At 42.1% G+C, this 23,377-nt stretch overlaps 1 protein-coding gene across 1 annotated transcript in view; it reads right to left on the reverse strand.

Moving 5' to 3' along the window:
* Positions 1-1,604: 1,604 nt before the first annotated feature.
* The window catches only part of EXT1 (exostosin glycosyltransferase 1), a 159,344-nt gene continuing 137,571 nt past the window's right edge, over positions 1,605-23,377 (reverse strand). The window contains 8 exon segments of the mRNA XM_019614218.2: positions 1,605-2,134; positions 3,104-3,264; positions 8,331-8,420; positions 11,134-11,229; positions 11,922-12,040; positions 13,322-13,454; positions 18,315-18,434; positions 22,388-22,495. Of these exon segments, the coding sequence (XP_019469763.1) occupies positions 1,939-2,134; positions 3,104-3,264; positions 8,331-8,420; positions 11,134-11,229; positions 11,922-12,040; positions 13,322-13,454; positions 18,315-18,434; positions 22,388-22,495 (1,023 nt within the window). The 3' untranslated portion in view covers positions 1,605-1,938.

A 23,377-nucleotide genomic window follows, 5' to 3' on the forward strand; every position in this document is an offset into this window, starting at 1 on the left:
AAGGAGGGGAAAGGAGGGGAGGGGAGAAAAACGGGAGGAAAGGGAAGGAGAGAAAGGGAAAGGGAACAGGAGAGGAAAGGAAGGAGGAGAGGAAAAAGGAAAGGAAAGGAAAGGAAAAAGTCCAGACCTGCAGAAATTGATATGTATTTCAAATGGCTTGTAACTAAACTCAATTGAAGTCCATACATGCCTAACATTACTTGTTTGCAAATGTCCAGCAGGGAAAAACAGAGTGCTTCCACAAAGCACACCTGTCCAGACCAGTGCAGAAGACAGTACTGTCTTATAGACAGAGAAAATAAATGGAAGTTCCACATTACATCATGATAAACTCTGATGTGAGGAAAACACCACAGGTTGCATATATGCAAAATTCTAAGGACTAATTTTCTAAAGTTGAGGACAGCTGTAATTCCAATGAAAGTCTACTGAAACTCAGCATCTCTGAGAAAATAAGACCTAGCAGCCTGAATGCAATTATTGTTCTGTATCTGTACTTAGACTACGCATATGAAAACAACAGAGCTATTATTTAAGGGAAGCTAGAAATGCTGTGAAGCTGCTCTGTTTTGTTTTGTGCCACTTCTGATGCATCTCTATAGCACTTACGTTTCTACTACACTTTAAAAACAAATAAAAATTCATAAGCTCAAAGTGTGTTAATTAAAATGTGAAGAAACTGATAAAGTCAGGGAACTGCCAAAGGATTGTTGTATCAGACTTGATCTTTATCCAAGGCCTGTCCAGTTCAGCACAAGTGGTAGCTTATTATGTGCATTGATTATGGACTCTTGATTATACAGTCACTAAAGCTTGTTGCTAGAGGATTATAGCAGACATTCTGGCCATTAGCAATGAATTTCCATATGACTATTAATCTCTGTCACAACACTGAGGCTATGTTAATTTTTATTTGTCTTTCAAGGAATTATGAACATAGTCCATTACATTTCCCAAAGCTGCACGAACAACTTGTCTTTAGGAGAGAGTTATAGTTCATGGATGACTCAAGCTACCCATGGTGAATAAAGAAAAATGATTGTTCAGCCTTTGCCAAACAGCCAAAGAACATTTCTGTGCAGTGGCATACAGATAATGGAGTCTACAAAGTGGCACAGTCACTCTCCTAGCAAAGACATGGACAATGCTAACAGGAGAAAATGTGAGGGGAAAAAAAGCCTCTTCATTCTTCCTGACCCCTCCTTCCCATAGCGAACCTTTGATTGATAATAGACATTGTGGCAGCACAAATAGATTATTTGTCCCTGTTCCCATTGCTTGCTCACACGAGGGAAGAGCAGATACCCTTCAAGTTAACACGTATCCTTGTTGCCAGAATGTATATCCATTTCTGCAATTACAGAATACTTACTCAATAGATGGAAGAGGCCCCACAGTATGCATTTCATGGCTGCTAGTGAGTTATAATGTCACCATGCGACAAAACGTACCTCTGTTGTGACAATCAGCACTTGAAACACACTATATACTTTAAAATAGCACGGAGATATAATATGCATTATATATCCCTGGTATATAATGAATATATATAATCCCATTATATATCTGCTGGTATATAATATTCATTAAAAATAATTAAAAATATAAAATCTTTTTAGAATTTACTTCTGCTTCTAGCATTCCATGAGCTCTTCTCTCCAGAATATTTAATTAGAAAACTGGGAGTTTAACTAAAATTCAGTCACTAAAATAAATGTTCCATGAGTTTGGGATCACTATGAGTAACATAGTGTAAGAAATTATGAAGTAGGTGCCTGCCAGTACTCCTTCTGGATTTTCTTTCACTATAATAACAAAATCTATAGTCTAATTTATAGCTCTGTCAAGCTAAAAACTGCAAAATATAGCCAGAATGTTATTCATTCTGTAAGCCTAATATGGAATTCAAAATGTTAAATTATTAATACATCCCAACAGCTAAAATATGCTATGGATACATACCTGTCCCATCATGGTCTCTTTATACTGTTTTTTCTGTGTTACTTTGATTGGAGGCAATTTTGTCACAGCTGACACCAAAAAATTCATTAGAATGTCCTCACAATTGGCCAGTTGGTCCACCATATTCTTTAGGCTGGCAGGCAGGTAATGAGTGTACAGGTAGTGATAATATCTGGAAAGAAACAGTAGGGTTATTAAGAGAAGCCACTGGGCTTTCAGGGATTATGTATTCCAACTGAAGCAGAAATTTTGTCCTCAACTCTGCATACACCAGATCTTTTCTGCAGTTCTCTAACAGGAAGGGAGAACTGATTAGTACCTCACCAAAACTGTTAACAGCATTAATTGAGAAACAAAATATATAGCTTTAAAAAAAAAAAACTCAGTTAAAAGAAATAATGCAGACCTACGTATCCAGAAGTAGGACAAAGAGAGCACTTCTATTGTTATACTGTAATTGCCAATACTGATGAGTTTATCCCCCATCTTTCTTTTCAAAACTGTTCAGTCAGAGAGAACTCTATTATGTCTGCCTGCTATTGTCCTCGTTGTTCAAACTATTCACCTTCGGACCTCTATCATCCCCTATAGTCTGTCTTCTCCTCTGCTAAGATTTGGATTAGGTACTGAAGAATATGTTGTCTTTTTCCTAACATCTAGAGATGCCTTTGGTCTGCGGAAGTTCTAACAACAGGGGTTTTCTCCAGTATGCTGCAATATGCTGGCCTATGATGTGTCCACTGCACTATGTTTTTAGAGTAGCCAGAAGACTTTGCAGACTGTAGCTGTCAGCCAACACATATCCAGTGCTGGTCTGGAAGTAAACTCCTTTCTGCTATGCTACAGGCCATTCAGTTGAGCAGCTTAATGAATTCGGGAACTCTTTGAAGTGCGTAATTCCTGATGTTAAAAAGAGCAGTCCGACCGCCTCAAAATACAAGTGACTTCAAAGGGACCCAACAAGCGCAATAATGATTACCAGATCCCCAGAGCTAAACTGAGAACTTAAATTATTGCCCCATAAAAAGTAGACCCATTTATTATCTTTCCGTTTTCTCCCCTCCCCGGAAGAATGTCTTTCATTCCCCACTACCTCTTTGTTTCATACAGAAGGAGAACAGCTGATGCTTTGGGTTCTTACTTGTGGTAAATAGCAGCTCCTGTCAATACCATGGAATAGTCATTAGTCCACTTGGAGGTATAGCCCCACCTCTCCTTAGTGTTGTCCCAGAAGTGACTGCGAGCAGGGTACCCCACAATCCTCTCTGGAAAACTCTGCCAAACTGTAAAGGCAAAATCCACCTGCAGACAAAAGCATAGGCCAAATGAATACCAAAACTGTTTCAATAAATGTCAACAAAACAAAATATTACCTTGCCACTAATTCATAATTCAAAATCTTGGAACTGTTGCAAAACATTAATTCTATGTATTCATCAGTAAATTAAACTGACTGCTTGACATTTTGCCCTATAATTATGCACATTTTAATGGTTTCTATTAAAGGGAGTCTAGAGCATCACAGCATTGCATTAACATTTTCAAGCTTGCCCTTTACATATCAAACCTTTTCAAGTTACAGAAAGAACTGGTGTAGGTGCATGCATTTGTACGAGGGCTGCTCCAAAAGTAATGCCTCCTATTTTATGATGTTGGCCCACGAAGTCAGACGTAAATATTGGTGGTATGGCAGTAGAAGCTGAACCTTCCCACCAATATTCCGTTCCCTATTGTTGTCATGCTGTAGATGGCAGCAAAGGGGCAGTCTGACAAAATGACAGGAATATGAACTGTCAGATTCAACGTTAGGAAAAATTTCTTCTCTAAAAGAGTGGTTAGGCACTGGAACAGGCTGCCCAGGGCAGTGGTTGAATCACTGACCCTGGAACTATTCACGAAACATTTAGATGTTGTGCTAGAAGAACACGGTTCAGTGGGAAATATTGGTGGTAGGTGGACAGTTGGAATGGATGATTTTGGATGTCTTTTCCAACCTTGGCGATTCTATGAAAACGGTGTTTGATATGGAAGTGTGTATGAAGCAAAGGTATGGAACTGAATTCCTCCATGTGGAAAAAATGTTGCCCACTGACATTCACCAATGCTTGCTGAACACTTAGGAATATCAAAAGGTGGATGTCAGCACAGTGAGGTGGTGGGCGGTGAAATTCAGAAGAGGCAACATTGATGTGAAAAACAAGCCACATTCTGGATGAAATGAAGAGCATCTTGATCAGCTCGTCCACATGAATTGACAGATCATAACCAGGGAACTGTGTACAAGGCTAAATACTGGCTTCAATGTGTTGGAAACAGTGGTGACAATGTTGGAATGTCACAAAGTTTGTGCCAGGTGAGTTCCCGAAATGCTCACACAGGAACAGAAAGAACAGCATGTGCAAGTTTGTCAGGGCCTACTGAACCAACATGAGGCTGAAGGGGACAGTTTCCTGGATCATAACATCACTGGTGGCAAGATGTGGTGTCATCATTAAGAGCCAGAGTCAAAACAGCACTCTATGGAGTGGTAACATTTGAATTCCTCATTGAAGAAAAGGTTCAAGATCCAGCTGTCAGTGGGTAAAGTGATGTGCACTGTCCTTTGGGTTAGGAAAGTGGTGATCCTTCTGGATTTCCTGTAGCCAGGACAAACGATCGACTCTGACCATCACAATACTAAGCTGAAGGCTTCAACTTCCAGTGTCAGGCCAGAGAAGAAAACAATCCTTTTCTTGCAACGTAATAACACCAAGCCCCATACCCATTTGAAGATCATGGAGCACCAATCTGGGCTGAACTGTCCTACCACACCCAGCATATAGTCAAGATTTGGTGCCTCCTAACTTTCATCTGTTCAGCCTGACAAAAGGTGGATTGCATGGGCAACATTTTCTTATCAACGACACTGTCATAGCAGCTGTCAAAAAGATGGTCACTTCTACTGGTGTCAATTTTTTCAAGTGTGGCGTGCAGGGTCTTGTTCATGGCTGGCAAAAATACACAGTTAGTGATGGTGACTATGTGAAAAATACTGTCATGTAGCTGTTACATAGAATTTGCTCTATCAAATAGTGATAGCATGCTCTTTGTATCTGTTGTAGTTTCCATGAAAATAAATAGGAGGCATTACTTTCAGAGTGACCTGCGTATTTACATGCAATACAGAGTGGTAAAAGCCATGTGGATAACTGAACTTTTTGCACATATTCATGCATTTCACTTACCTACCATTTCAGTACTGTCAACAGAAAGCTTGGAAAATCAGGAATCAAACACCTTAAATTATAGGGGTGGCTTGGTGAGATTAAAACAAGCAATCAATGTGGATTTCTTTTGTATTATCCATCTGTTTTGAGCCTTTAAGGCACTGAGGTGATACCTTTAAGACTGTATGTATGACCACAAGGGTTAAAATTACAGCTTAATAAAAACAGAGGTAGATTCCATGGTAGTTAAGTGGCTTTGGGAGTCTGTGCTTTAAAAAAAATGGATTTTACTGTATAAATCACAAGAAGATATTAGATGCTGACATAGAGTTTCTTTCATTTATCTCTGAAACTAGCTTAATAATTCAAATCTTAGAGAACTGAAAGGTTGATACGGGATTGCTGCCCTGGAATCCCACCAAACAAATACCAGCCATAAGAGGAAAGGGATGGTTGGGGTAGTTTGCAGAAGGCTCATCAGCATTTGATTTGAAAGGCGTTTGGTAAAAACACATGGAAAAGTTTTTATCATGTTAAAGTTGGTTGGCAGTTCCTTCAATTCAACTTGGCTCAAGCTAAATCAAAACCTTAAAAAGAAAGATAATTCTAATTGTCCCATTCAAATCTAAGAGAAAGAGGGTCTTGTTTCTGCATTGATAGTTCCCTCTGCACCAGAGGGACCAAAACTTTGCTCAAAAATGCTTGGAAAACCTTTCAAGAACACAGTCAAAGTCAAGGGTGTAGAGGTTAGACAAAGAACAGCTGCTATGAGAATAGTCACATTTTGTGTGATTATTGTCAGACTTCCCTCATTTACAAGCACTTTTATGGAACAGAAGAGTCACACATGTACTGGAACACAACACTAAGGACTGGTTACTTTCTTTCAAGTTGTTTCAAGGAATCTGAGGCCAACTAGAAAGACAATGTGCACAAGCCAGTTATCTTTTTGATAGTTCTGATCTTATCCAAATCAGTACCACATGAATGAGCTAAAGGTTTTTTCCCTGTAAAGGCCTGTCCTATAAAGCCTGACATCTGTTTTCCTGAGATGTTCGAGAATCTCAAACTTAAATAAATAAAAAAGTGGCAACACCCAGTGTCTTCACTTGTGTATTCAAGTACCTGCCCTTGTACCCACGAAACCAACTACCCTAACAGAAAAAAACCCAACTGGTCCTTATCCTGTGTAATTCTGCAGCATTGCCACTCAGCTGAGCAGCAGAAAAAGCCAACCCAGTTGCCAGTCCCTTAAATCCCCATATTATTCCTAACTCATGCTGATTTCTAATTACTTCCCACACAAACATCCCTCTGTGCACGTGACAGAGCTCTTCTCAAGAGAGGAACCACATGCCGTTCTGCTGCAAAGGGGAAACCGTTACTCCACAAGATCTGGACAGGGCAGAAGATGTGTCTGGCAACTGCTCCTCCCAACAGGAATGTGATCGTGTTTGACCACGCTGCTAAATTGCTTCTTCTGGTCCCTGAAGCTTTGCCACAATGACCACCCATGAGCAGTCAGTTCTGAGGCAAGTTTCATACCACACACTTCATGTCAGTGTTTCAAACAGGCTGTTTCTTTGTGTAAGCTGCATGATGAGAAGTGAAGGAGTAGAAAGAACTCAGTTCTTCCTAGAGAGCCACCAAAAGCACAGGGGCAGGAGGATCAGAGCCAAAACCTACCATGCAAACACGCAGTACCGTGCTTACAGGAGGGAAGAATCCACAAAAAACTGCATACATTATTTCACACAACAACGAATACTTGCATTTCAAAATGTTCAGTGTAAAATACAGCCAAGCCAAATGAGAAAAACCTTGTTTCACATGCATTCCAGAAGTCCGAATGACTACAAAATAAGGATGATGATAAATACTAGGCAAAAAAACCAAAAGCCCCAAATCCTCCTGTAATCCACAGGTTGAACTGCTGTACCTACCACCTCAGTACAATGAACCCTGGCAGCTTTTACCACCAGCAGCTGAGAAAGCTCCCTTCATCCTGAACAAAATGCTGCTTAGGATCTCCAGCCCCAGGACAAATGTCTTCATTTCAGTGTTTAGGATTTTTCAGGCTGTGCACATAAATGATTTGGGAGCAGCTGTATTCTTCCTCATCTTGCAGGAGCAACCAGGATGTAACCTTGGTATCACATAGGTTCAATGCCATTTGAAAAGCAGAAGAGGGCTACCACGGCTCCTTCTGGAGCAGCTTAACCACAGCACAAGAAAACCATACTGGGGAGAACAACAGTTGCAATCTCATCCATTTAGAACAAACTCAGTGACATCTTAGAGTACACAGCAGTGACTGGTGGCTAATGTTAGGCATTTCCTCACTAGCAGCAATTATATCAGTGAAAAGTCCACATCACTGACAAAGAAAGCGCTTTTATAAAGGTGAAATGAGGAGAAAGGAATAACCATGGACATGAGGGGAAAAAAGAGAAAACAAAAGAAAATCAATTTTTTCAAGCTATTCCCTGGCCGTCATTAATAATGTATTTCCCAAATATTGCACTCTATATAAACTGTCATCAGTTTCCCCTGTGGTTCTCAGGAAGATGTTCCAGAAATCAATACTCATCCCAGTTGTAAAAATTGCTTTTCTACAGTATTTTTCTTTCTTAGTGCTATCTTCCTCTTAGCACAAACACTCCAGCACCTCAACTAGCAAAGATCTCCAACTTTTTGGGAAGACACAACAGTCAGCAAGATATCATTCCCCAGCAAATGCTGTATTAGATGGCAATGCTCTCTTTTGGATCAACAGCAATCCCCTGCTGCTGACACCCCTTCTTTCCCCACCTACATCCTACCGGTAGCACAGGGGGAAAAAAAACCTACCCTAATCAGAAGAGTGAGAACAGAGTATTAAAGTCGACTGCTCTTGGCTGCCTACACCCGCCCGCAGCTATGTTACTAAAATAATAAAGAACGGAAGAACCATATGCTAATGATGAGCCAATTAACCGAGGTGAAAAGCTCTTCTGATGGCAGTCAGTGGCAGGGTTTCTGAAACAAGTGAAAAACAGAAAATCTGAGGACTATCACAGGAAACCTCTTAACATTTGGCCACTGGCAAGAGAAGAGCCTATCTGCAGTGCTCGGGATCGGCCAAGGAGCCAGGCAGACTCTCCAGATGTCAGAGGCCCTTACCTCAGTGGTTGAAAGCACGGTGTCCTCATCCAGGCTTAGCACTGCATCTGTCACTATGTTGTCGTAGGGTAGGAAGCGACTGCTCATAACCTGTGGGTATCCAAGGCAGGAAAGGGAAGAAAAAAAATCACTTAAAGGACTACTAATTTCCCTGGGAAATACTCAATTTCATTCCTCACTCCTGTGTCCTTTCATCTGAGGCACACTGCATGTCTGTCTGACAGAAAGGACCACTCAGCTCATGAAGGAAAGACTGTCATTTTTGTCACCCCAGCAGTCAGTTTACACCTCCTAGTTGAGGAGTAATTTCTGAACACATCTCTCTCTTTTGAGTAGGCTGCCGTCCTTATGTGACAAACTGTCCACAGTGAGAATGAGATGTACCAGAGCTTTCCTGGAAGCTAGTTCTGTACCTCTGCCCTTCCATGGGGGTGTGAGGCTTAAAGACAACAAAGTGCTGACAAGAACTCTGTAGCATTCATAAGGTTATGTCTAGGAAGCCAAGAAGTACACGTGTGTGGAGGAAATTATGCTGCCAGGTCTCTACCCCTGTAAGTGGCACAGCTCCATCTCTGATCAGTACTGCTGAATCAATAGGGAGCTGCTGCCATGTGATGCAATGTTATCTATCAAAAAAGGAGAACAGACTAAGGAACGTGATTATCTGTTGGGCTTTGTTTGCAGCAAGATTAAAATATTGACAGTGTAGCATTTCTAAAAGTCACATATTAAGTGACACAGCTATATATGTATAAAATCTATATGCAGAATGTTTTTTTTTAAAGTATGGCAGGATAGTTCTCACAGCAATAGGAAATAGATGGGAAAATGAAATCAAAAAGGTAACAGCAAGAGATGAGAATCCATACGGTTTCTTTACAAGACTAATTAGCACCTTCTGAGAACTGATGAGTGGTAATAAGGACACAACGCTATTTGTTTCCCTCATTTGCTAAGAAAAATAGCCTGGGTAGATAATAGACTTCCTTTCAAGCTTATTATGCCAAGAAATAACTACAAAAAGCAGGCCTTCTTGGGGGAGATCACTTTCTGGAAACAAGGACAAAGTGGAGTTTTTCATGTAGTTCATTATGGACGTGGTCAATCTGTGTCCCTTGCATCCTGCTCAGAAGCAGTACCCTAAATCTATGCCTCAATTCAGAGAGGGCTCTACTTCCAAGTCAGGAGGTTCGCAGTGTCTGTCTGGAGAGCATCTCTTCACTGCTGTGATGGGCCTCACTCCTGGGAGGCCATGGCTGTGAGGGAGAGGTGAGCTGGCAGGAGCTGGCAGTTTTGCTTTGCTTATGCAGAGGGAAAGCAGAACAAAAGGCCAGCAGGAGACCAAGGTTCTCACCCTATTCATTTATAGACCGTGGAAAACAGACAGAATTACCCAACTGTTTTTTTTAGGTAGTTAAAGCTCTCTGTTGTAAAATGCGTGTGATAATATATCTTGATTTCAAGGACAGGAGTGCAGGTTAGGTAAAGGCAGACCTCTGCAATACCCTGCACGTAGTGACTGTGCCTGCCAGTATGCTTCCGTTAAGTCTGAAGATGAAAAAAGCAGTTCCTTTGTACAACCCTCTGAATTGCACAGCTCTGGCTCTGCACACTTTGTCCAAACAAGCAGCTTTTCTGCACAAGAAGCCATTGGCGTATATTGGGATATTAGAGAGATGAGACTGTCCACTATAAACACACCTTTGTGTACTCAGGAGACTCATTTGTAGTCTAAACAGTGCCGGGCCAATTTCTACAAACGCAGAGGAACCGGTCAAAGGTTTTCTCCTCTACCTCACCTCTGCAAGCTTTCCAGAAAGGAAGAAAAAATGTGCAGTGTTCCAAAGGCTCAAAAACCACTACAGCCTTTCTCAGTCCTGCAGCAACTCTCCTGATACATATATAAGGCTAGCTACAGGCACATGCCATTAGATGAAAACTTTGCAGGCCCTTGTTCTCCCCTTGTTAAGGTGACTGGGGCAAAAGACCAAAGATATAACCATGAATTCTAAACAAGATTGTACAGCCAAAGCAGCTGAAAGTTCTGTTTGCAAATGCAGAGCTTGAGAGCCAGATGATAGAGATGGCAAAGGGGACCAGCCCACATGTGTGTCAATCAGAGCCCAGGAGCCCACAGAAGCAGCCCTGCTTCTCTCAGGCCTGACTTTGGAGAGGAATCATCCACTCCACTGTGGATTTTTAAAAGAAGCCTCTTTTCTAATTTGAGTGCTGTCTGTTTCAGCTCTGTGGAACTGCAAACAAACAAGTCTGTTGCACAACAGGAGATGACAGAGTGGTTTCATTTCCAAGAAATCAGCCCTTGTCCCTTCCTTTGTTTAACGGTGGGATCCCCTCGCTGACAGAAGTATCCTACAGGGCCATGAAAGAAGGTACTTTTCAAACGTGGGTTAGTACTATTCACTCTCATCTTTTCTCTGTTTTTGAGTCTGTAGCTGATCCCCAAGCCTTGCCTCTGACTGCTAAATCTCAGTGAATCCAGCTGCCTCACCATCTCCATGCATCTGCAGGGAGTAATCTCCAAAGACAAGGTCAGAACTACCCACTCTCAGGACGACATTTCAAAATAGGACCCCACCTGTGAATCTCAGGCTGCTGGCATTGATTGCCACGCTGAGGATTTCTGAGAGCATGGCTGTGTGCATGAAATATGACTCTGTGACCAAGGCGCCAAGGAACAGAAAGGGACTGTCGTGTAGTTGGGAACTACAAAGCTTTCATCAAAGCAGCTGGAAAAATAATTTTATTTATTTTTTTAAATTTTATGATGCTTCTGTCCACTTACCTTGCTCTCTCCTTCAATGACTATGACAGGCACAGAAGTGGCAGGCCAGCGGTGTTTGGCTGGGAGGGGTTTATCACAATTCCATAAAACAATAATCTGAAAGAGAATATTGGACCACGATCAGACACTTCTTGTGGCAATGCAGTCCAAGCCATACAGATTCAGATCTCCAGATTTTGAATGTCCAGACTAACAAGAATGATACAAATCTTTATAAAAACAACACTTCCTACAGTAATTTCATTCATCTTAATTATATACATCCTCTCAAGTAAATGTAAGCTGAACAAGAACTCAGGAAGTCTCAGTTTAAGCCAGGTCACGTGGATGTCACTGATTTACTTTGGCTAAAATACTTGTGATTCTCCATTGTAAGATGGTGCTCCCACTGAACTCCTTGAGGTCTCTTTTAGAGAAGCCAAAATCTTGGCACTGCTGAGTCTAAGAACCACAGTAGGAGGAAAGGTAATCATGCAGAGACTCTTGAGACACAGACATCCTTTTGCAGTTTGCAGCATACACAAACCTGATGTTCAAAGTGCAATCATTGTTCTACCTGTCTCCTGAAACAAAGGGGTTTCATTATTGCCTTTGTTCCAATCACATTATACTCAGAACTTTTGTTTCCCATGCGTGCAGGTCACAGACACTAGACATCTCAGAGAAAGGAAACATGAGAACAGAAACAAGGGTTTGAATGTAGACTGAAAAGACCTGAAATCAATAGGCTCATTGCTCCCGGGACAGTAGCTCTGTCTCCAATGTGACTGACAAACAGTGCTGCTTACCTGTGCACAGTACTGGGACTTGGCTACAGCAACCAGGAGTTTCAGCACAGGCTGAGATTGGGAAACCAGAGGAGTTACTGCATGGATAACAGCAGTGAATGTGGGGAGAGGCTTCAGACCTGAAGCAAACAGATATGCATTCAGTAAAGACAAAATTGCCCCATTTAGTAGAGATTAAAGGACTTGCAGATGGTAAAACAACCCGTGCTTAATGCAAACCTTCCCAATCTTTTAGGTCATCTCTTTAAGTCATGGATCAGAGATGACACTTCACTTTAACTCCCACCTCCTCTGAAATATCTGACTCCAATACAATTACTGCCTTCTCTTGTTATTTCCACAGATGTCCTGTGATTTCTTTCCTTCACCCAGTTTGCCCAACAGATAATACCTAGTTTGCTCAATGAAATTTCTTTCTTGACATCGGCTGTCTCGTTTTGCTGCCTGGCTCTGGATGCACGACATGTCCTACAGGTACATCCCTGACTTCCAGAACGATGTTCTGTTTCCTTAGTTCTATTACAGTTGCTGTAAGGCTTTTGTTCTTTCTGGATCAATCCCCATCCACGTGCATCTTCAGTTACCTCCTGAGCCGACAATTCTGTTTACATCCCTGCCTTTCAATTCCGATATTTTTGTCTTGCTGTGATTTACTTTCCTGCCTGAAATAACAGGTCGTACTGGCTTCTGCCCTTCATTACTGCTCTCAGTCTTATCTACATTCATCTGTGTGGGGTCATAGTCATTTTTCATTAAAATTCCCACAGAAACCTTCTTCTCCTTCTTTATCATGGTAACTGAATTTTTAGCAGGTGGGCAGCGCAGATCCACACAAGTGGGATGGCACAGCCTGTGCCAAAAGTGGAAGCAGTCTCATAAGCAGGATCACTTCAGACTGCAGACACATTCCCCCACAGAATTCATCACTGAATCTGTTTCAGAAAAAGCCACGGACCTAACTTCTATTCATTCCTTCTACTGGAATCTGTAAGAGGACACAGAGTATGGAGAATAAATCCATACCCACTATGCACTCCAATTATAAGTGTCATGGGTAAATTACCACTTTTCCAATTTGCCAAACACAAATAAACAAAATAAGCAAAAAAACTATCCTTCTTATGTCCCCTTGGGCCACGAATGGGTCAGTAACTCAGGCATTAATTACCGGCAATACTGAAAAGTATGAAGGGACCCGATTTTTTTTTTCAAAACAGTATTTGCAAGCAAGAAGCACATGATGCATGTTGATGAGTCAGAGACATTCCAGTCTGCAGTGAGCAGGGAATGGAAAGAGAAAGCATCATTAACTAGAAATGAATGGTAAGTTGCCTAGCACATCCTGTTCAAGAATCAAAGATATTCCAAATACCACTGCAGTGTAGGAGGAGTTCACTCACCGAGATTGGCATAGTAGTAAGGAAAATCTCCCAGATATGAGGAATACTGTGGCAGTACAAATAACCCTCCAGGATGTTTGTTCCATATTAAGCTGTTACGTGATATGTGCTTAAATATTCTGTCCTGAATAATCTGGAAAACAAGAGAGGCAATGACTGTTAACAGACTCTAATAGCCACGGGTAGAAGCTTCAGGGACTCCAAATGACTGGAATCATCATTTAGTTTGCAGAAAGCTGAGTCACACAAATTCTGAGACATTCCTGCTTAATCTCTCTCAAAATGACATGGAACCAGTATACTGCAGCACCACTCCAGCAGCTCAGGCTTTGTGCAGTAGGCTTCGGAGCACCTCATTAGTGTCTGTGGATGTGGGGACCTTGCAATTCCCTGCATTCTGTATTTAAAGTCAATCGTTCCGTCTATTAGAGTGAGTTAGTGGTAGTATGCCTGATTAGTGCATTGTCAGTTTTACTATCCAGAACTCACACAAGATAATTATTTTAGGATGGCATTACAAAGCTAGGTTCTGAGATAACAAGAGCATTCAAAACCACAAAGACTTTCAGCAAATCAAGTTGCACTAATTATTCATTTTTGCTTATTATAGAGGGTTATTAGTATTCAGATACATCACTGATTCTACGTCTCAGTTCAGCAACAGCTTCTTGGCTGAAAAAGAAGATCTTTTAGCAACTCTGCTGTCTATCTTTGTGGAGAGCCACAAACACAGATTCCCAGACTTTTAAGGGCAGACCAGTTTGCTAGGTCATCTACTTTATCATCTGGAATACCACAGGCCACAAGAAAGATACACAGCCATATAATTAATTTGTATTTGTAAAACTAATTGCAGCTACTTCAGATCAGTTGCCACTATGTAGGATCCAGTCTGGTTCTTACACCAACAAGAGCTTTCCCAAACTTGCTGCAAAGGCATAACAACATTCAGCAGTGGGAAGTTAAAACTAGACAAATTCAGCAGCCCAAGATGACACAATCTTCTAAGTGCAATCTGCTGTTTGGCCACATGTTCTTACAGATTTGCCTTCCTTTGAAACATGAGAGATTGGCAGGTCTGGCAACAGGATATTGGAAGGGGTTGGGGGATGCTGAAGGGAGAATCCTCTGCTAAGACAGCTAAGCAAGATTTCCTTGCCTCCTTCTGCAGCTCATCTTCTGGGATCTCCTAAGGAGATTTCATGGAATTGGTGGTTTATGCACTGCACAGGGCTCAAATGCCAGCAACACGTTGGTTCTCTCTGGCCTTAACCTGGGCTTATCTGGGTGAAACCCTGTGGCTCTGAAGCAAGTCTGATCCCTAGGTCCATTCTGGCCTTACAGTCTATGACACTAAAGAAGGTCTATATACAGCATAGGAAAAACAAAAGCAAGCACAAAGCCCTCAAATAACAAAAGCCAAAGAAAAGCAGCTGCTCCAGTCTAAGCAATCTAGAAATCTCTGCAAGCAGTTGAGTTCAAGGACATTTGGTGAGTACAGAACATGATCAGGCATCTCCCTGGAATTCTTGACTGCCGTAACAAAAAATAAAATAAAATAAATTAAAGCATTAGTTATCTTGTGCTAGACAATTCACTGCTGGTGGCCATGTAAGTACACTTAACTTGGGGCAAATGTCAGGCATTTGTATGCTAGTCTTAATTTTGCCTACAGTCAACTAGCATTACTAACATGCAGCAATTTGCTGACATGTCTAAGTTAATTTAACTTATTTTTGTGTGGGAATAACAGACTTAATGACCATATTTCCATCACTGACAGGAGCGGATCTGGCGATTTGGAAAGTGAGGTGTATCAGTTGTCAGACCTCCTATGTGGTGGGAGTAGCGAGGGAAAAAAGAAATTGACTGCTGTTTCCCCATCTGCAAGTTATACCCCTGAACAAAGACAGAACTTAGAAAGCACTTATTTTCGAGTGTTTACCACGAAGCCTAAATACTGCAGCTCCTTCCTCCTGTTTTCTCAGAACAGGAGCATAATCAGATAAGGGGAAGTCTGCGAATTTACATGGTCAGGAGGTTTTCACAGACGGCGGAGATTTCCATTGAGCTGGTAGCCAACAAGGCTGCAGGGGAAACACATGGCTCGCATTCAGCCCTGCCTCAGCGCACCCGGAGCGTGAGCAGCTCTAACGTTGAGCAGACCCTGATGCCACGCAGGGAACGCGGCCCACGGTGCACAGCAGCCATACAAATCTCCCGACCACGGGAGCTGGCCTGCACCATACATCATGGCTCACCAACGGGGATTAATTTATCACACTCCTGGTCTACATAAGAAATCTAGCTGTCTGCAGTGATAGAGGGGAGAAAAGGCAACTTGGCAGAAAGAGAGCAGAAGTGTATAAAAAAAAGATCACATGGAGGATCAATCAATTAGAATTCAGAGTGCACATTATTACCCACATTGCAGGGACAGACAGCAGCTATACAGTGTCTCCAATGGTGAGGCATGACAGGAAGTTTAATAAGACAAGAAAGGTGTTATGAACTCTATCGAGATCTCCCTTTTTAAAAAAATTTTTTGGAATTCATTAATAATCCAATATTTTTGTCTCTCTCACCTTCGTATTTCAAAAAGTTCATATACCACCTTAATCATTGCCTCTTCCTAACATGCTTCAGCCAAGCACCACACATTTCTTGTATGCCCTTTGTGCTGTCCTCTCCCCTCCTCTCTCTTCCTGAGCACAGCACTGAGCATGATGCACAGGTACTTAGGTGTGAGTGTCTGGAGCTTGTTTTCACAGAAGACCAAGCTGAAAAAGTGCAGATTCACTGGCATGTGTGTATGGATGGTGCTGCTGCTAGAGCAGACCCACATGAATGCCCACCTCCTAACCCACACCATGTGGATGGCACCAGGCAGTTCCTCCAGACCTGCAGGAGGGCTTAGTGGCCAAACACTTCTAACCTCCCATTTTGGGCTATGAGCTGTGTGGCTCAGGTTACTAAATGCTGTGAAAAGGTCAAGGACCTGAGGATGCGATCTCATGTTTCCACAGGTATCCAGGATACAAGGCAGATATCCTTGTGGACCCCTGAGCTGGTGAAGGCTTTTGCTACACTGATAACCACATATCTGGACATGGCACAGCACTGAAGCAAGCTGCAGGTATCATCAGAGCACTCTGACACCATAGTGTTACAAAGGAAGATGGATAACATCAGCCAGAAAAAATATTCTTGCTAGGAATTTAAAACTTAGGTTTTTAAAAGAGCATATACTGCTTGCAGATTTCAGACAGCAAAAATCACTCTCTGCTGTTTTATTCCTTTTCTAAAGAAAATTAACTCTGGACAAATTGAAATGTGAAATGAGTACAAAATTCCTTGTAGCTGTCTTTACAGATTTTAAGGATCTTGAATAAAACAAAACAAAACAAAAACCTAAACCCCTCAAAGCAAAACCACCCTTGCAAACAAATGGAAAATCCCAGAAAATAACTTCAACACCAAGTGTACGTTACTTGGTTCCATTAAATTAAACCTTGCAGAAGATTTCTGTTTTTCTTTTCCTCTTTTTTTGCCTCCAAGCAGGAACTCCAGCTTGTTTCATATCCAGCTGCTTGAGCTTTATTACAGGTGTTCTGTCTCCTGAGCACATACGTGGGTCAATGTTGTAGCTGGTCCAGGCAGACTTAAAATCACATCTGTGTGCACTGGAGCGTGATGTGATGGATGCCAAGTCCATGGGGGCTGTCTCTTGGGATCAGCCCAGCACAGGTAGGAGAGGGGCAGTGAGGAGAGCCATGCAGCCTTCTCCTTTTAGCAATCCTTAATGGGGTGTATGCAGGGAAGGGGCAGATGACGGACGCCTGGTTGTCTCCAGGGGTACTTCTTTAAGGGTGAATTAGACTCCAAGAGCTGTCATGTGGTCTTCCAGTTTTGCCAGTCTGATCTTATTGTGGGCTGTGATAATTACCACTACCTCATCAGCGCTCTTGGGGAAACTAAGGATGAAGAGCTGTTTTCATTAGGCAGCATGGATGAAACCATGGGGGGACAAGGAAAGAGTGTGGCAAGAACACCTATGCCATGCTCCATAAATGTTCCCTGGCTGATTTCCCTCACCAGCATAGGAAAATCTAAATGACTGTCTTGTAGCAGCTGGAAGTGAGTCTGCCACGGGCAACCTCCACCAACAAAGCATGGGCAGCAGCACTCCTTCACAGTCTGCAAGGAAAAGAGGGACTTTACAACCCTGCACAAAGAGGGATGCAAATGAAGAAGAATTACCCTAAGACAAATACACTGGCACCTACAAAGCAAGCCCCTTTCAGTGGTAACTGTGTGTCAAAAATTTTAGTGCAAAATTGCAAAACAATTAGAAGAGAAAATTGCTTTTGAAATTGCAGCCTGGGCCCTACTTCTAAAGAGTCTTTTATCTTTCCTGTGTCCCTTGAATTCAGAAAGAATTCTCTCCACATTCTAGATCATCTGTCTCCCTGTTTAATAGCAGTCTAATTATGATTATTTATTAATATTTTATAGAAGCCTTTCCCTTATCCTGAAGATAAAACACAGTAACTTACCAGCCCCTATTTTCCTTCAGCCAGACCGACAGCCCCATCACAAGACATCAACAGTCTATGAAATGGTCAAGAAGCTTCACAGCCTATTTTTTTCTGAAATGAATTCTAGAAAGGTTTCTTTAAGAAACATATCTACTACCAATGACAGGGACAGTGATTCGTAAGCCATAAAGCCTTGTGAAGGCAAGATCACACATGACAACTTTTTGTTGTGTTAGACAGCTCCCATTCTTCACCATGGCAGCTCTCTAATGTGGATACCAACAACGAAGCAAGTATTTCCTTAGGGAAGAAAACTTAGCAGGACACTGAGTGTTTCCCCCAGTGACCAATTGCATGTCATGAAACCCAAGGTCTGATGCTGGCTGAGCAGTGGAGTAGCTGGATGGCTAAGAAAACCTCGTTGCTCTGCACAATCCCAGACAGCTTTTACTCACCTCTAGTGTAGTCAATACAATCTTCTCAACTGAAGAAAAATAAGCCTCCCACAAGAACTGTGTCTGCTGTCTAAGTGCTAGGATTTTATCCTGATGGATAGACCTGATTGTAGAAGGAATCTGTAATACAAGATGTAATATAGTCAGAAGCTTCAGAAAACAACGCAGTCTCATCAAATTAATATGCTGCTGACAAGCCCTCTCCTCTATTAGCAAGCTGCACAGCTTCAGCGCTCCTATCCAACACGATGTGTGTGCCAACAGTTAGAGCCCTGATGGAGATACAGATGAGATACAGCCCTTTGCAACCTTTGGCACTGGCACACTAGAATATATGATTTTCTTTTTTTAATTTGCCTTCTCTCAGTTTTTGATTGTTTCTATGGAAGCAAAAATTCCCTCTCCCCATTGTTCCCCAGCACTGCGCTGTGGCACAGTGAGCAGCTCCTCCATAAATCCCTCACGCACAGTTTTTCATGGACTGGCAGTTCAGCAGACTGGAACCTGCAGGACTCTGGGTCCAACGATAATCCCCACTCTCAGAGTATATTAAAGGGATCTGGAATTGCATTTACCACAGCATTGCAATACTAAGTGCCCTGAGAAAAACACAGCGACATCTGAAGCAAGACTCCACTTTTTGGGAACCTGTGGATCAAACTGCATTTTACTCATTACTGTGGGAGGAAAGAGTAATGTCCCTCACAACACCTGGTATTCAAAAGGGAAAACACTGCTTTCTTTTTCCCTTCTCCATTAAAGCAACATTTTAACTTGCCTTACAAGGAAAACCCTATTTGTCCTTCTGCAGTGCCTTGTGATTGAAAATCGGGACTGCTGGCTGGATCACAAAAGGGCTTCCCTTCTACATCCATCCCCACATCCCTCTTCCACACTGGAGGGAAGCTAATAAGCATACACGCCACTGGTTAACTTCTTAGGACCTTGACCATGGCCTCCAGTACGCTACTTTGACAATGCAAATTGACACTATCAAGGGAATTTAACTGCAATTTGCTTCAATTACAAGGGCTACTCACAGCACTGGAAAGGCCTCTAAGATATTTTGCACATCTGTGCTCATTTCTTCCAGGAATGAGGAGCTGTGCCTTTGCCCCTACTCTCTTTGTGATTTCGAATTAGGTCACTTTCAGACAGCCATTTTTCACAGAGCTTTCAGCTCAGTCGTGAGCTGTAGAAGTATATGGCTCGGCTGTGTGACGCTCTTTGCACATCCCAGCTCACTCTGAAATTTAACTGCAACCGAACACATCCACCCTTCCCTGGCCAAAACCACTTTGCTTATTGCTAAAACATGCTGAGAGGTGGCAATGATCGTTATTTGGTTTCATGTGCTCTTCAACCAACAATTTCCTATTACACACTTTATTTGAGTTGTTAAGAATTTGCATGTAATGCATTTCCACAAGAATCAGTATATTTTTTACTGCATTGCTTGCATTCAGGCCTAGACAGAGCATCCCAAAAGAGAGTGAGTCCACAGTGCAGTGTCAGATGCAATAATCTTGACTCTGCTAAAGACACTGTTATATATAGTAAAAAATTTGAGCTTCCAAGAAAGTAATGACTGCAGTCAAGAGGAAATGTTCAGAACGCCAAAGCCGGTTCATTCACCATATTCCCTGTATGTCTTCAGGTAAAACCTTCCCTTCAAAAAAGTACAAAAAGCAGAAGCCAAACCCAGGCTTTCGTATGTGTTTTTTTAAACAACCACATCGCTGTTGCAGAATAATGTTTAAGCGCACCTAATTTTATTCAGGGAGGGGAATACTCTTTCTCTTCATTACTTTTTCAGTAAGTTCCAGTAAGTACTGGGATAAAGAACGTAGTTCGCTCTGGGCAGCCTGGTCTAGTGGTTGGCAACCCTGCCCATGGCAGAGGGGTTGAAATGAGGTGATCTTTGAGGTCCTTTTCAACCCAGGCCATTCTGTGATTCTACGAATCTATACTGGCTATCCACACATACATATTAATCACACCCATGATCATTACCAAAAACAATCATACAATTAAAGCCACTTCACAGTGGCAATACAGCATCTTTTTCTAAAAACTTAAACATTCAATTGCATTATTTATAGCTTCGCATGTGTGTAAATACAGGTGAGAAGAAGAGAAGAAATCAATATCCATTCACCACCATACCCCTGAATGTGAAGGTCGCTCTGCCTAAGAAGGGTACTGCAAGAAGTCAGGGTTTCACAGACCAGCCTATGCTTGCAGACGGGCAATGCCAGTGCCAAGGTTAAAAAAAAAAGCCTTGGTGCCCACTTTCTTGCAACAGCTGGAAAGGAAAATCAGAGCTCCCATTTTAACTGCATTTGCTTATTAGTTATTAATCTACTTGTCCAGATAGACAGGTGGGGAAAATGATGTATTAATACTAATCTGGCAGGATTACACTGGAATTACTAGAACTGGATGACGTCTTAATAAAAGGTCATTTCAGTAGTAAGTTGGGGGAAGGGAACAACCACCTTGCAAAAATAAATGCAGAAAGGCTGGATTAAATTCTCCTAGTGCTATGATGAGGAGAATATGCAAATAAAAACATCCGAGCTGCTCTAAAACAGGAAATGAAAAACTGTAACATAACAAAAACATTTCCCAGAGCAGACATTCAGGCCCTCTGCCAGCTCTTTAAAAACAGTGTTAATAATGGTGCAGTAGCTGTTCAATATGGAAGCAGCTGTGAGGAGAGCGAATGGCATGTTACCGGAAAGCATGAAGATCAGCAAATTATTATCATTTAAAGAGAGAAATAATTTTGCTCAGAAAAAAACACGCTGTCCACTGAAGCAAAATCCAAACATCTTTCTTTGGGTTGCAGCTTGTGTCTCATTATCGACAACAGGCAGCACTTCACAAGGCTTGCTAGGCCAGCTCTTTACAAATATTTACATCTGCAGACATGTAAGTAGGTATCTAATGAGATTTTTAAAGGTACTTCAATTTCTGGGTGCCAACCCACCTGGCACTTCTGAACACTCCTCTCCACAGAAGGAAACAGCTCACCACTTTGGAAATGAATTAATAATAACAAAACCCTTCTTCCCATGGGACAAGTCAGTGTGCACTAGTGTGCTATGTGCTCTGCAAACAGTATACTCTACCCCAAAGCTGCAAAATCCACGTTTTGTAAAAAGAGTTCTAAATGTTGTCTTGTCCTCATTAATACATTTTCAAGAGGTCAGGAAGAACATCAGTGGTACTGATGCAGAGTGACTACATACGAGGTGCACAAGTGGCTACTGCAGATCTCGTAGGTCTCAGCTTTGGGCTGAGCAACAGTGTTCCAACAAACGCTGCTTTGAGGAAAGCAATTTTTCAAGAACTTTTCCAAATATCAACTTCTCTACATTCTTTAAAAATCTATAAAGAATTTTAAAAGACTACAGTGTCCACCAGGGAAACAGAAAAATCACCTAGTGGATTTAAAGACAAAAGCAGATGCTGAAGGTAACAGGGCATTTCTAGTTTCTCAGCTCGCTTCTATTCCATGATCTTGGGGAGATGAACAATGAAGCGATGTGAGCACTGCTTCAGAAAGAAGTGCTGCATGTTCTGGACGTCAAAAAGACTCAGGATCTCCTTCCCACAAAACTGTCAGATATTAACTCTGGCCTAAGAGATGGCTTTGCTGAGGAGGCCCTCAGGCCTGCCAGCCATTTCCGCAGCGTTGGCGGAGCCCTGAGGTCCAGCTCTTTCTGAAGGAGAGCAGGAACTGCCGTCAGCTTCTTCTCCTTCCGCACAGTTCCAGCTCCAGACAGCCCTGCTTGGGAGAGGCATCCACCAGAGAAAATGTCAAGCTCTTAGGCAAAATAAAAAAGCCTCCTGCATTCAAGCATGTGGCCTACTGGCTGTAGTGACCTTCAGGTCAGAACACGAATGATGTCATATTAAATGAGTTCATCGCTGGCGTGACACAGACAATCCCTTCATGATAAAAATTCTTTTACATCTCTGACCTTTTGGATTCATCTTCCTTGTCCGTTTAGGCGGCAGCAGACAACAATCAACTGATCTGCTGATGGTCGCTGTCTTTTTCTTACCTGTAATAGCAACCTCTCATCCCCGATGACGGCAGCCTGCTTCCAATCAATCACTTCTGAGAATGGCAGTTCCCATCCATTGCTGAGCATCACGGGCACACAGGCAGCCTGCACAGAGCCACACAATTGTTAGTAGGTGTACCCCAGCCCAGCCAACAATTAGCACAAGCCTCAGTGCAATTACTGTTTTCTTCATGGGTTCTTCCCAACACTCATGCAAGGTCAGAAGGCAAGGCAACAAGGTGAAGAAATCAGATCATATCCCACAGTACCATGTTTTTCCTTTTTGGGATTATTCAAGTTAAGCAAAAGTGGAGTTGGCATGTAGAGTGGCTTTTGAAATGTGGTACTTATACTAACAGCTGAGGGCAAAGCTGTTAAAATTCTGTAAACATAACCCCAGAGGATTTAATACAAACCAATGGCCTTCAGTGTCTGTGAAGAATTCAGCAGGGACCTAGCTCCCTCAGGTTTTATAATACCTTGAGACAACCCTACAGAAAGTACACATAATACGCAGGTCACTCCTAAAGTAATGCCTCCTATATATTTCCATGAAAACTACAGCAGATACAGAGAACACAATAACACTACTTGATAGAACAAATTCTCAGCTACGAGACACTATTTTTCAACAAGGTCACCACCATTAGCTATGCATTTTTGCCAGCGATAAACAAGAGCCTGCATGCCACGCTTCTAAAAATCTACCCACTATCACTGTCAGCATTGCTGGAATGCACCAGCCAATGCCTCCCTGTGCTCACATCCACTGTTTGGTGTCCATAAATATTCAGCAAGTGTCCATGAATGTCACTGGGTGCCATTTTTACCACATGGAATAATTCAATTCCACCCCTTTGCTTCATATGCATTTCCATGTCAGACGCCATTTTGTCAAACAGCCCCTCAGCTGTCATCTGTCACACGGCAACAACATGTAACTGAGTATTGGCGGGAAGGTTCAGACTCTACTGCTATACCACCACC

Source organism: Meleagris gallopavo, chromosome 3 (assembly GCF_000146605.3).
Source record: "Meleagris gallopavo isolate NT-WF06-2002-E0010 breed Aviagen turkey brand Nicholas breeding stock chromosome 3, Turkey_5.1, whole genome shotgun sequence".
NCBI classification, from domain to species: Eukaryota; Metazoa; Chordata; class Aves; order Galliformes; family Phasianidae; genus Meleagris; species Meleagris gallopavo.